This window comes from Motacilla alba, chromosome 2 (genome assembly GCF_015832195.1).
Source record: "Motacilla alba alba isolate MOTALB_02 chromosome 2, Motacilla_alba_V1.0_pri, whole genome shotgun sequence".
NCBI classification, from domain to species: Eukaryota; Metazoa; Chordata; class Aves; order Passeriformes; family Motacillidae; genus Motacilla; species Motacilla alba.
Genome location: NC_052017.1, coordinates 129205397 through 129219144, shown reverse-complemented (window position 1 = coordinate 129219144; position 13748 = coordinate 129205397). Strand labels below are relative to the sequence as shown.

Below are 13748 nucleotides of genomic sequence, written 5' to 3'. Positions count from 1 at the left end.
TATCCTATTTCAGTGGAGTGCAATGCTCAAAGTGAAGAAAAAAACTAGCTATGCAGCTTATATATATGAGCTACAATTCACTCATAAAGCTGGCAAGCAGAGGAACCATGCACCCAACTTCTGAAGTTATTTTGCCATGAATAAAGCAAAGGCAAGAGTCTTCTTTTGCATAAGCTTTACACTAATTGTATTTGGCTTCTTTTACTAAAAATCTAAGAGGAAGTATTAATTTATAACCCAGGGTAAATCAAAGCAAAATGACGTTCTGATAAACACTAGAGCGTATCAATCACAAGGAGACACCGTATCAGATTGCTGAGGAATTCCAGAGCTGCTAGAGTGGCTCCAGCAGAGCAGAGCCAAGGGTCTCTAGGAAAAGCCATCACTAGCTGAGGGCAGGTGGCGCAGCACCACAGCCTGGCACCGAGACTGCCAGCTGCCCAGCAACATCCACCAGCAGCCAGAGTATTGCTAGAAACACATCCAGGAAGCAGAGAACAAAAGGGAAAGGAAACTGAAGACCAACTCGTGCTAGGAAGCCTCAGCATAAGAGACATCCATTGGATTGCCAATTTCTTCTGAACAGCATTGCTGGGAGTCAAGTGCCTGCATCAGACTGGTTTTCAGACTGATGAAAACTGAAGTTATGTTTATAACTAAGATGATAACTGTTAAAATTTCTCCCTAATAGTACGGTTTGGCACTGAAAAGAGAAAAGCAAAGAGATCATGAGATGATAAATCCTATTAACACACCTACTACATGTTCAAAAGTTTCAGGTTTTTGTTAGGGAGGGTGGGAAGACTGCAACATTTCAGTTCCACTTACACAGCTGAAGCGTTAAACCTCTTCTGCATATAACAGAGTGGATAATGAATGTGCAGGGGAAAAAAAGGCGAATGGTGAAATAAAGCTGAAATTTACCTTTGCTGCTGTTTGTAAACAGATGCAGGAGGAACCAGACAAGCATAATATTTGGTAGTCTGCATAATTACAAGAGATGTCTATGTTGGATAAAGTGGCCTGTACAGTAGATATAGAGGCAGTCTAACATACATAAATAAAATCAAAACAGCTACTTATTATCAATTTGCTTATGAAAAAGGAGAAGACAGCTTATCTGGTGTTTAATATTTATAGCTATACTTACAGCAATATTCACTGCACCCTTGAAAGAAATTCAGATCTACTACCTTAATCAAAGTGGGCTTCAAAAAACTGGATGTCAGACTATACAAATAAGGTATTAGTTTAGGCATAGTAGACTTTATTTTGGCACTTTAACAAATGCTTTATTTTACAGCAGTGGCACAGCATTTGCCAGAAATTTTCTTTTCTTGGCACAGTTATTTCAAGCAGTTGTTTTACTAATTGAAGTTCACTAAATATTGCACAATATATACCTGTTAAATTCTTACCCTGTTTTTACTTGCTGAACTTGTATGGCTTTGAAAAACTTGCCAGTTAAGTATAAGTAAAAAGCAATATATTAAATATTTTAGCACAGGATAGCATTTGTTGGTTCCTAAATGACCACTGAACTTGGGACAGCAACAAATACAAGTTGCACAACTCTTATCTGAAGAGCTATCAGATCTTATTTACAATACATTGCCATTTCTGAAAAGCACTTCAGCTTGACATCCTGAACACCTGTATTTTGGGAATCTCAAAAATAAAAAACTAGAAGGTCAGCAGAGCAGAAGACGAAGCCATTTGTCTGTTACAAAGCATAATATAAGGAGGCAGACTGTCGTCTTCTCCCTGTGTCCCTCTATCCAGCACCTATCTAAGGTCTAAGCAACAGACACTTCTCTCTTCCACTCAGAATATTTCTTTCTTCTCTTATGAAGATATTCCACTTGTTTCAACTCTTCTGCTGGAGTCTGAGCAGAATAAACCAAAATTCTTCAAAGGGAGAGGGAAACAAATGCGAGCAACAAATCAAAAACAAATACACACAGTAAATGAACTGGGGTACTCTGAATTTTACAGGAGGGAAAACAACATTTGCAGGAAGAACAGGCCTGTGTCAACACTGCCATTAAATATATGCAAAAGTCAAACGTCTCACAGCTAATACACCAGATGCAAGACGTAAACATTCCCACTTCTCTCTGCCACCTTAGCAATAAATCTGGTGTGAGGATCACCCTCATCAGCCACCTTTCTTTTTTGGTCTGGATTTTTAAGATCTACTAGATGTACTCTGTGACATTAAAACATAAGCAAACAGACATAAAATGAAAAACATACAAAAGTATATCACAATAGAATTCTCAGTATTAGGCCACATGATTTATTCAGTAGTGTTTATGTTCCCAAATTACAATTATGTCTATCCATGTAAGACTACAAAAGTTACCATTAGAATTGTCTGTGCTTATAAAATACCAACATTTTCTTTTACTGTTATATACTCATTAACACCAGTCTGCAACGAGTCACATATAATCATAGGCACTTCAAAGGCTTTAAAGACGTTTACAACTTAAATGCATTTTTAAAGAACAAAAATTTAAACCTCTACTTGTACCTTCAAATTGCAAATAATTAACAAATACAGTGGCCATAGAAATCTGCAGCAACTTCTCAAAATACTGTTAAGAGTCTTTGGGTTTGCTTAGGTTTGTCAGTAGCTTACTACAAATCTTCCTTACAGGAGATTTGTTTAGTAAGAATATGACTATACAGTTTGTAGTAATAATCCAATTTTACACATTAATTTGCTGTTACAAATCTCACTGAAGCTACAGGTACGCTGAGAAACAATGCAAAGTGTAAAATTGATATTCTGACACTTAAATTTATACAAAGTGGAAGTTGAAGTTTACATAGCTGAAAAATTACATTTACACTAAAAGTTACTGTTATCTGAATTATCTGAAGACAAATTGCACCATGACAACTACAAAAAGGCATTTTTTGGAAACAGATAAATTAATGAAATAAAAACTAACTTGTAAGATCAATCTGAGACATGCTGACCAAAATTAAACAACTTTCATTGAACCATAGGATAAAACAATAATTTTCATTATTTTATATTTATGCATAAAGTTTTAAAAATCATTCAGTGAACATCAATGGTTTTATAAAATAATGCTTTGCCACTGTTATTCACAGAACACTGCAAATGTTAAGTTTTAATTTTACATTTTTAAACGAATATGTGAAAAGTTTTAAATACAATGGGGTTTTATCATAAAGGTGCCGTAACGGCTCTTTAATGAAAAAAAAACTTCATTATTCTATGCAAAAGCTTTATTTAAAAAAGTTCAGTGATCTCATAAATAGAGACACTAAGTAGGAATTTTATGCATAAAACTCCTTAGTTGGTGCCTTTTGATAGGCAGCACAGGATGGTTTACGTTCACCAAGGTCGTAACTGCCTTCATCCTTCTTTCTCATGCGATACACCAGCAGCAGGATAAGGAAGATTGCAAAAAGAAAACCAATAACTCCGCCAGCAATAACAGCTGTAATCAAAGAAACAGAGATTCACAATATGCCAGTAAAACAAGCTTAGCACCAGACTTCTTTTTCATCTCACACAGTAAGTTTGCTATTATTTTCAAATTGCAGGAAAGGGCTCCCATTATACGACTGTCTTCATTATTAATATCCTGAAATATACTGTCAGAAAGCTTGTTTGCATTCATGAAGGCAATCATTTAAAATTACATTCCACTTACAAGTCAGAGATCCAACAACCCAGTTTTAAAAAAGTTAATAAAGTTTTTTCAAAACCTCAACTAAGACCACCACTAGCACTGCCAGAGCATAAAGCTGTCTTTCAAACTCATTTTTCAACAGTTACATTTTCGACATTAGAAGAATTTGTTACCCTAAGCTAAGATTTTCTCTGTCAGTTTTTACTCTGACTCTACGCTGAAATAAACTTCCTATTGATCAATAATAGGAGAGAACGCTTCACGCATTTGTGTGTGAGAAGTGTGAACTTCCAATCAGACTTCAAGAGGAAACCCACATGCTTTCACTGATGTGGATTTAAGGTTATTTGACATTTTGATGCTCATAGGAAGATGTGGTCCAAAACCATGTGACTTTGATGGCTCTCAACTCCCTTTCCAAGTATATGGGGGGAAAGTACACCTATAAACACTGTCCTTAGGCCAAAAAAATCTCACAATTAGTGAAAACACTGGTGGCCAGCTTGTGCCTCCCTGGGTTATGAACAGAAATAGACCGCTTTATCTGAAGGGCTTTCCATACCTTAATGGATTGTTCTTATCCATCCCCTTCCATCCACCCATGCCTGCCATGAGCTCCTCCCAAGCAGTGTTCACCTGCACCACATCAACTAGACAGCAATGTGCTCTTGGGAGGTGAGAAATACATTTCTTCATTACAACCATCAATCAAATTCCAACTCCTTTTCTGAGCTGTGAAAGCTCCAGATAGTCAGCTGGCAGTGTTCAACTTGTGGGCACCAAATCAATTAGCAATGGACTTCACTACTAAGTATTTCCCCAAGATGCCAAATTTATTCTCATCAAATCAACCACTGGCTGCCCACTATGAGTGTGCTTAGTACTAATGTGTTTAATAGTATGAATCTGCCAAGAAAACTCAAATGTTGAGCTTGCATTATTTGATATGGATCCTCTCTGTTTTCCATTTTATTTCTCATGAGATAGACCTTGGCAAACACTGCCTCACCTGCCAGAACTTCTGTTCTCTGGAAGAGGTTTTCTGAATGCTTCTGAGTTAACACGTCCGTGTCATCCCCTGGCTCATCGCTCTTTTTCTTGGCATCCACCTCAGGCCTTTCCTCTTTATCAATTTCTTCAGGTGACTGTGGCACAAAAAAAGAAAACTGAGCATTGCTTACAGAGAGGGCAGACCACAAGTTGGCACAGTCACTGCCTGCTGTGGGCAGTCACGTAGCTGTGGCTTCATGCACATACTGCACAATAGCAACACAACACATAGGAAGCTTTTAGAGCACAGAAAGCTGGTCTAGACATTGTAATTGGATCTATTTGTCGTCATCATGTCAGAATGAAAAACACTGCCCATAAGTTTAAAACCTCCGAAAGTACATTTAGCAAACAGCTCTTAATATTGCCTGTGTTTATCAGAATAACAGCCTCTGAAAGAAATAACAACTCTGAAATTAACAAATCAGATATGTTATATGCAGAACACCTTTGAGAGTAACTTAGACAATATCATCTATGGTGGTAGAAGGAAATACTAAAATACTAAATGGAACCTGCAGAGTGTTCAAACTACTGCCAAACCATACAGCATTCTCCTTTGAGAAGGGAAGTTTCACAAAGAATTTTTGAATAACTCTTTGAAAAATATAAAAAACCCGTACAGCTCAGACTCAAAGGTATCATGATACATTATTTTGCATCTCTCTTGAGATGATGATGCATCTCATCTTGAGATGAAATCAAGATGATTTTGCATCTCATCTTGAGGTGAAATCCAGATGTTCCCATACAGACTTTCTAGTAGAAAACAGCTCAGTAGTCATTTAGCAGGCTGTAGTAGTAAGTGAAGTTTAGGGGTGCTTTTTAATCCATATAAATAGAAGACTTAACATCAAACCATCAAGAATGGAATCATTTCAAATGGTCTTGCTCTCCACGTACCTTTGTTTGTGCAGGCACCTTGGTCTGCATTTTCACTGTGGTGGTCTCAGCCCTGGCTGCATCACTAGTTGTCGGTAACTTTGGAACTGTTCTGGATGTTGTTATCACTGCACTATCCTCATCTTCCTCGGCACCTGGAGACAAAATGTGACACTTAATTGACCTGTGAAATTTTTTCATACCAATTACATTTTTTGTTATGACACCACCAAGGTAGAGATGGCTGCACAGCCTCCCCTAGGCAAAGGCCTAGATGACAATGCCTAAGATAAAGATGTGTGTGCAAAGAGTGCATCCAAACTGTCAGGGGGATACTTGCCCCAAGCGATCCCCTGAAAAAGGGAGTGCATCAGCTGGCATAAGTAGCAACCAGGAAATTACCATGACACTTTTCAAACAAAAGAACCCTTCCTGAAAAGAGGTATGAAAAAAGCTTTAACACTTGCAATAGGGGCAGAAAGTCTGGAGTGAAAGCAGCAGCCATCAGGCCTGTGTGACATGGGCAGACCCCAGTGCCATAGGTTCTGATGAGGTCCCATGGCATCAGGGGCTCTGCTAGAGCTTGGCAGTGCCACCCCCCACCCTGTGGTTACCCTCAGCAGCTACCTCCAGCTTCCCCATGCCACCATGGGCACCCCCAGAACCCACACCCTGGGGTGCAGAGTCTCCTCCTGGGCATGGCAGGAGGTGCTGGTGGGGCCCCAGGCTCATATGGGGTACCCAAGTCTCCAACAGCAAAGGTGTGTGGACAGAGGGTCCTGCACGCTCAGATAAAGGGAGCTTCCACACCCATGGCCTGTGAGATGGGTGGCTGTGTGCACGTGACACATGCTGCATCAGTTACAGAAAGTGATTTAGAAATTTATAGTTGCTTGTTACCGTTTTATAAATGGTAGGTATTGTGGTTGTCTGTTTTACTGTTGATATTAAGCCTGAAAGTATAGTTCAGTGATTGCTAGTTAATTGCATACCATAAAAAAATCAATACACTTCTTTATCCTTACTTAAACCATATGAATTGAGCAGTTTTTGCCCGTCACATACTGCTTCAACAGAATTTCTGTTCTACGGCACATCTGTTGAATTCTAAAAAACTAAGCAGTTTCTATCTACAGGAAGATTACTACTACTTTATGCTTCAGTCACTAGGAATTCACATGGTTTTAAACTCCACATAATTCAGAAGGCCTTTTCTTTTGAACTGAGTAAGAGGACAAAAAACTCCCTAAAGATTATCTTAAATTTAATTTCCTCCACATTCAAAGCCGTGCTGGAGTATGGAGGCTCCTTTAGAATAAGGTAATGGACATGTCTAATAAATATCCTTTAGTGATAGTGAAAGGAAGAAGACACAGGAAAGAGACTAAATTATTAGCAAGGCCTGAAAGAGGAAAAAAGAATTGACCCATTCTTGGACCACTCCTTAGGAATCTCAATGTGTTCTGCTCGTTACAGGCACCAGTTACCCAAGTAACCCCTGGGTAATAAATCTAGCAAATGTGCATAAGAATAGTTCCTAACAAATAAAACTCTCCTACAACAGAATAGTATGACTCACTCATTCCAAACTGATTTTTTAATTTGTTTTTTTAAAGAAAGAAGACAGGCTGAAAATATGAGCACAATAATGATGTTTTGAAGTCATGATCAAGAATTACATACATCTGGCATTTAAAGGAGAGGCATTAATAAGACAACAACTAAAACAATCTCTGTCTGGTAGAAAAGAAAACTTAGAATCATTAAAAAAAAATACTGGCACAGAAGAGTACTGAGAAAAAAACTTTCAGAGATACCAAAATTACAACACAACTTCTAAAATGAAGACCTCACAACAAGAATCAGGTATTTCCCTGAAATGCAACTCAAAGATCAAAAAATCAACATCCTGCTTCAAAACAGAGGTGTGGAAAGGCATCCAACAGGAAAATTTTTCTGGCTCTGACTCAAGAGTTTTCTTTGAGAAATAATGGCTCACTGGATAGTTCAACCTACTTTATCTTCTGAAGTTCCTCCATATTACGCAAAGCTTTCACAGGCAAGGAAATTAAAATTGATTATCAGATTAGAGATCTGATAAAACACATCTTCAGAGTACAGAAATGTATTTTCTTCTTTTTATGAAATGAGAAGTCCTACTTAATCACAACTGCTCCTCCAAATCCTTAAATGCCACCTTTGCTTCAGGCAATAGTTGTGTCTGCCAGCCATAATGGAGAGCATTACAGTCTGAACCTCTTTGGCTAAGGAGGATGCAGATCCACATTCTCTCTACAAATGGGCAACGAGTCTAATCCCTGGACTAGTCACTAGATTTGCACCACAGGTACCCAGCTCTTCTTCCATCCAGCCTCAGGGGAATTCTGAAAATCCTGAAGAAGTTCAAGCAACTGTTATTTAGGCCTGATTTGGGTACCGGCTAAGACACATTCCCCATGGTTCCTGCTTTCTAATTAGCTTTATCTAAACAGGTCTCTGCTTGGCATGGAATAGATCTAAACAAGGAAAAGACACTTCCCTTGCTAAACTGAATTACCTGTAAATAGGACTGAGGGACCAAAAAAAAGTCTCACTAGTCCTGTCCAGAACACAGCCACAGCATTTCACATAGTATCATGTTCCCCAAAAGGCACAAAAAAGAGCATCACCAAATCCAAGTAGGATTGGAAAGAAAAAGCTTACAGTGTCATGACTGCTACTTCCAAGTAGGTTGTTAAGAAGAATGGTTGGAGTGTAAGAACTTACTTCTTCCTCTGGAAAATATCACTGTTACTATAGCTGGTTTCTGGATTTGGTCAGCTTGGGTTTTGGTGCTGGCTATTCACTGCCTTCGAGTCCCTCTTATTGAGGGCACCACAAAAACCCTACAGTAATTAAACCCATAACCATCTCTGTGGTAGAGCTGAGAGCTCTCGACCATCACACACCATCCTTTATCCACTGTAACTTCTTCAGGATGTCCAACTGCTGTCTTCATAGTGGTCAAAATAGCTCTAAACTGTGCTGTAGTATTGGAAATACCTAAATCCTCAGTGATGTGTCTTTTAGCCACCCTTAGATGACAGGAATGTGAATACTTTTTAACACTCTTAGTGCTTGAGGAAACCTGTCAGGAAATCAAGATTGTGCCACCTTCAATTACTGCACAGAAAGTAGAAATGACTGTAAAGATAGTATTTTTTTGTAGAAAAAAGCCCACAGTAGTTAGCACTCTGACTTGCAAAGCAGGCAGTGATTAACACCTCCTATCAAAAAAATCAAATCACTTCACCCTATCTTTTGGCATCCTCTTTGTCTGCTGTTGCACATCACACTCTGGGAGTACCACTACCATAAGCAAATTTGTGATAAGGTGGGCACACACATAACAACCATCACTTTCACGCCTCCCATCTCTATCAGCAATGTGACACACACCAAAATTACATATTTTTAGCTAACTTATCTCACCTCCATTCACTGAACAGTCCCCAAAGCAACCCTTAATCAACATAGTGTTAAGGCACCCAGAGATGACACTGTAAACATAATTCTGTGCCCTGCCAGGGGACTGCAGCTGAAATAAAATGAGACAGTGCAACAACAGTACATCTCTGATAGCTCTCACACAAGGAAGAAAAAAACCAAGAAACCAACAAAACTTGAAGGATTAAAAGGAACAGTCCTAACTATACTGAAGTAAGATTCTGTCCAGCACATCAAAAATACACTTTCAAACAGTATCACAGTAGATTACTATGTCAGAAGACCGGGAGAGCCAGGCAGTAAATGTCATGAGCATGCTTGGGGCTGGTTTAGCAGGTGGACTGAAGTTCTTGCTCCAAGACAATCTGAAGGGCACTTATGAGTGGGACTGAAGCAAATGGAAAATGAATCCTTGCTGCCTGCACCACGGCAGGGGAAGCACATCAGGAGAGGTGTGCCTGCTGGGTGTGCTGCCGTAGAGCACCCAGGGTCAGCCCTGGACCCGTGCTGGCTCCGGGGCAGCACCCGGGAGAGCACCCATGCCCCGCAGCTTCCCCAGCACCATAACCATGATACACGGTCCCTCAGCCACCCCCAGCCACATCACCCCTGTCCCCAAGCCCCACAGTCCATTCCCACAGGACTCCCAAACTGCCTGCTGGCCTTGGAGTGCAGTGTCAGCTTCCCTCTCAGTCAAGAGCCAAAGCAGATCTGCTCTTGTGTTTCTTGAAAAAGCTCCAACCCCATCACAACGTTTCTCCCAGAAGAGTCCCCAGTCACAATATCAGAATACACACAGTTCATCCTGAGCCAATGTTCTCAACTCCAGCTGCTATTGACTGAGAAATGTTAGGTTGGGGAAGAGAAGAAGGGGAAGGAAAAGTTTGCTTGATTTTCTGATATATATTACCATGACTAATCTTAGAGAAGACACAAGAACAAGACAGCAAGTTTTTCAAAGAACTTGTAGATAAATCTGACATAGATGGTACCTTTCCTTCATGTAATGGGTAGTCATGCTGCTTAGCAGCTACTTTCATTTATCTCCAAGACCAAGGCTCTATTAAAATGTTTTATGCCAGATGAAAAAGTAGTAGTTATAAAAGCATTTCAAGTTGTATATAGGCTGGAAAACTATTTCTACTTTTTATGGTTGTGTTACATAAAACACCAATGCAAAAAAGAGTGATGATAGACTGAATCATCTCCTCAGAAACAGAGACTACAAGAAGGAAACAAGAGACTAACTAAATCACTATTGATATTCTACAGTTGATATAGGACAATCAGAAGGCAGGCATGGCTTCTCTGGAAATTGCTGACCCATGGATTCGATTCAACACTTGGGCAAATGCACAGCAGTAGCTAAATGTACCCAAAAAAAAAAAAAAAAAAAAAAAAAAAAAAGAGGCTATGGGAGGGAAAGAAAAGAAAAAACCAAAAAAACCAGAACACCATCACCTTCACTACTCCTTACAATAAGCCCTCAGCCAATTTCTAGTTTGAAATGTGTCATGCCTACAGTGACATTTGTCCATGTTAATGCTGTTTGAAGACCTGCAAGGGCATTAATGGTGGTGCTGACAATTCCTGTTTATCTCCATAGGCCTAGTGGCAGCTAACAATTTTCACAGCAAAGAAAGGAGTCAGCAGTGTTGTCATCTTGGATCTGTTTGCTTGGACTATGCTTGCTACATAGCAAAAAAACCACTCTTGAGTGGGAAGGCTCTTCCTGCTAGAAACATTACATTACATCACTGAGTATCAAGTAAAAGAGAGACTGAACATAAAATGAGAAACATTGATCAATGGGACATCGGCAGGACACTTTCTACAGAAAACAGAGAGCAGTAAGTGTAGCTGGAGTAGGGTGCAAAGGATGCTACTTTGCTTCCCTGAGCTAAAGACTTTTTGCTTGGTTCAAAAATATTAGATCTGGGTATACTGTCATATGCGCTCTCAGCAGGGGCATCCAGCTTGTCTCAGTCTACAAGGACATCTTCCCTGTTTTCTTGTAGGAAAGAAATGGAGACTGCCAGAGACAGCAGAAGTGCACTCCAACTTCCACCCATGGCTCAAAGCTGAGCACAGGAAAAGAAAGAAGAAAGACAAGGTGTTACTGTTGGTGAAGTCGAGAGGTAGTTTCTGTCTTTTTGGCTTCCCTTTTACTGCAGAATCACAGAATTGTTAGGCTTAGAAAGGATCTCTGAAGATCATCCAGTCCAACCCCTCTGCCAAGGCAGGGTAACCTATAGCAAACTACAAAGGAATGTGTCCATGTGGGATGTGAACGTCTCCAGGGAGGGACACTCTACAACCTCCCTGGGCAGCCTGTGCCTTGCTCTGCTTCCCTCAGTGTCACTAAGTTCTTCCTCCTGTTGAGGTGTTCTAGTTTATGTCCATTGCTCCTTGTCCTGTCACTGGGCAGGAAAAAATTCTGGCACCATCCTCTTGGCACCTGCCTCTGAGGTATGAGAAGGGATCTCATCAACACTTTTAGTTGATGAGATCCCTTCTCTGGCCCAGCCCCCTGAGTCTCTCCTCAGATGCTCCAGACCCCACAACATCTTTGTGCCCCTCTGCCGACCCTCTCCAGTAGCTCCTTGTCTTTCTGAGGAGCCCAGCACGGGACACAGCTCTCCAGATGTGCCCTCACTAGGGCCGAGCAGAGGGGCAGGATCACCTCCCTCGACCCGCTGGCCACACTTTTCCTGATGCATCCCAGGATACCACTGGCACTCCTGGACATAGGAGCACTGCTGGCTCATGGTCAGCTTGTCACCCACGAAAACTCCGAGGTCCTTCTCTGCAGAGCTGGGTCAACCCCCAGCCTGTGCTGGTACTTGGGGTTACTCCTCCCCAGGTGCAGGATCCTATCCTACACTTCCTTTGTGGAATCCTGGGTTAGTAAGATCTGAAGCCAGTTCTTGTGTAGTCTTTTTCACTTCAATAGCAGGTCTGAATTTTGAATCTTCCATATTAGAAACAGCCAGATTACCACAGAGGGATGCAGATAAACTACTCTAGACCATTCCTCATACAACTATTTATTGTCAACCTATTTTCTGAAGCTTACAAAGTCACCAGCATCTGAAGACATGACAGAATGGGATGGTGACTGAAAGCCCATTTTTCTGGAGATCAGAACAGCCCTTAGACAGTCCTGGGAACTGAATAAAACCACTGATTCACTAATATATTCAATAATATATTTTTAAATGAAATATTAAATTTCTCCTCAAACAGGTTTACATCAAGGAGGTCCAATTAAGCCTCTGAATGTAAAATTACCCCAACAGAGGACTCCCAAAACACAGGACATCATCCAGGTATGAATGATGATGGGCCTGGATTTGCCTGGCAACACAATCAGATGTCTGCAGAAAAAAACCCAAAAATCCATCAGAAAAATATCACACATTCCTTACAAGTAACACAGACAAGGCACCAGAAGAAGAGCTCATCCTTTAAAAGTACACAAAATATATACAAGCATCAAGACATAGGAAAAAAAAAGTACAATAACAAACATGTAGGTTTGGGAAAATAAATGGGATTTCCACAACAGCTCAGCAAATACAACAATAGGGAAATGTCTTTTCCAGAACTACCATAAAATCCTGCATTTAGCTTTTAACATTTGGAGTCTCCAAGGAAGTCTAGAAGATGCTCCTCAAAGAGACTTTTAAAGAGAAATTATTAAGGCGGTTTCACTGACACTTTTTTGGAAAAATTTTGAGCTAGCTACATGTCTCTAATGAGTGTTTAAGTCTGAGAACTCAGGATGTTGTATTTAAGAATTTCTTTATTCATTATGTGGATGTAATTTCCTCAGAGAAAACTCACAGTTTTGGCAGTATCTAGATTTCTAAATGTAAAAGAACAACAACAAAAGAGGAATGGACACCATGTTTACGTGAACCTGACTGCATGTAAGAGAAAACAAGAACGCTGCTGCTATGTTTTCTTACAGAGTGCTAAATTAGTATTATGTCATGGGAGAACTAAGCCTTCTCTAATCCTTATTTCTAAACTCCAGGGAGATCTACACAGAAATCAGAGGGAATGTAGAGAGCCAGCAAAGAGAAAATAACACAGTGAAACGATTCAACTCAGGAGTAAGAGAAAAGAGGAGAAAGTTAATACTTAAAACCCGGCCCACAGGGGTGCCCAGTGCTCTGTAAATAGCAAAGCACTCACAGTATTCACTGCAAGTATCATCTCCAGCTTATAAAGCAAAACTGCACAGATTTCCCTCAAATAACTGCATTACTTCTTACACTTTTCAAAAATCAATTTGTGACATGTTGTCTCACCTGAACCTGACCCAGAAGAATAATCATCATCATCAATTGGATAGACGCCTGATGCTTCTTCAACAGAGCTGTTGTCAAGGTATAAATCTTTATCAGAGGTCAAATCTGCTCTCTGGAAAACAGATAAGAGGGAATGGTTAAAATGACACCAGTTCTCCAGCACAGCAGTCTCTTCATCTTCAGTTCTATTTTCTAAGTTGATCGTGACACACTGAAGTTTGTACTTTCAGTTTATGCCATGCATTCATCTAAGTTGTTAAAGAAATTTTTAAAAATTACAGCAGTGAAAAAAAAAAACAAACCCAAGGCTGCACAATGAAAACCACAACTTCATCTCATT

General features: G+C 40.0%; 1 protein-coding gene across 1 annotated transcript in view; it reads right to left on the bottom strand.

Moving 5' to 3' along the window:
* Nucleotides 1-1244: 1244 nt before the first annotated feature.
* The window catches only part of SDC2 (syndecan 2), a 60152-nt gene continuing 47648 nt past the window's right edge, over nt 1245-13748 (bottom strand). Inside the window, exons 2-5 of the mRNA XM_038126887.1 lie at nt 13409-13520; nt 5628-5761; nt 4684-4819; nt 1245-3479 (exon numbers count right to left, since the gene is read on the bottom strand). Coding sequence (XP_037982815.1) covers nt 3316-3479; nt 4684-4819; nt 5628-5761; nt 13409-13520 — 546 coding nt within the window. The 3' untranslated portion in view covers nt 1245-3315. The remainder of the gene's footprint in view (nt 3480-4683; nt 4820-5627; nt 5762-13408; nt 13521-13748) is intronic.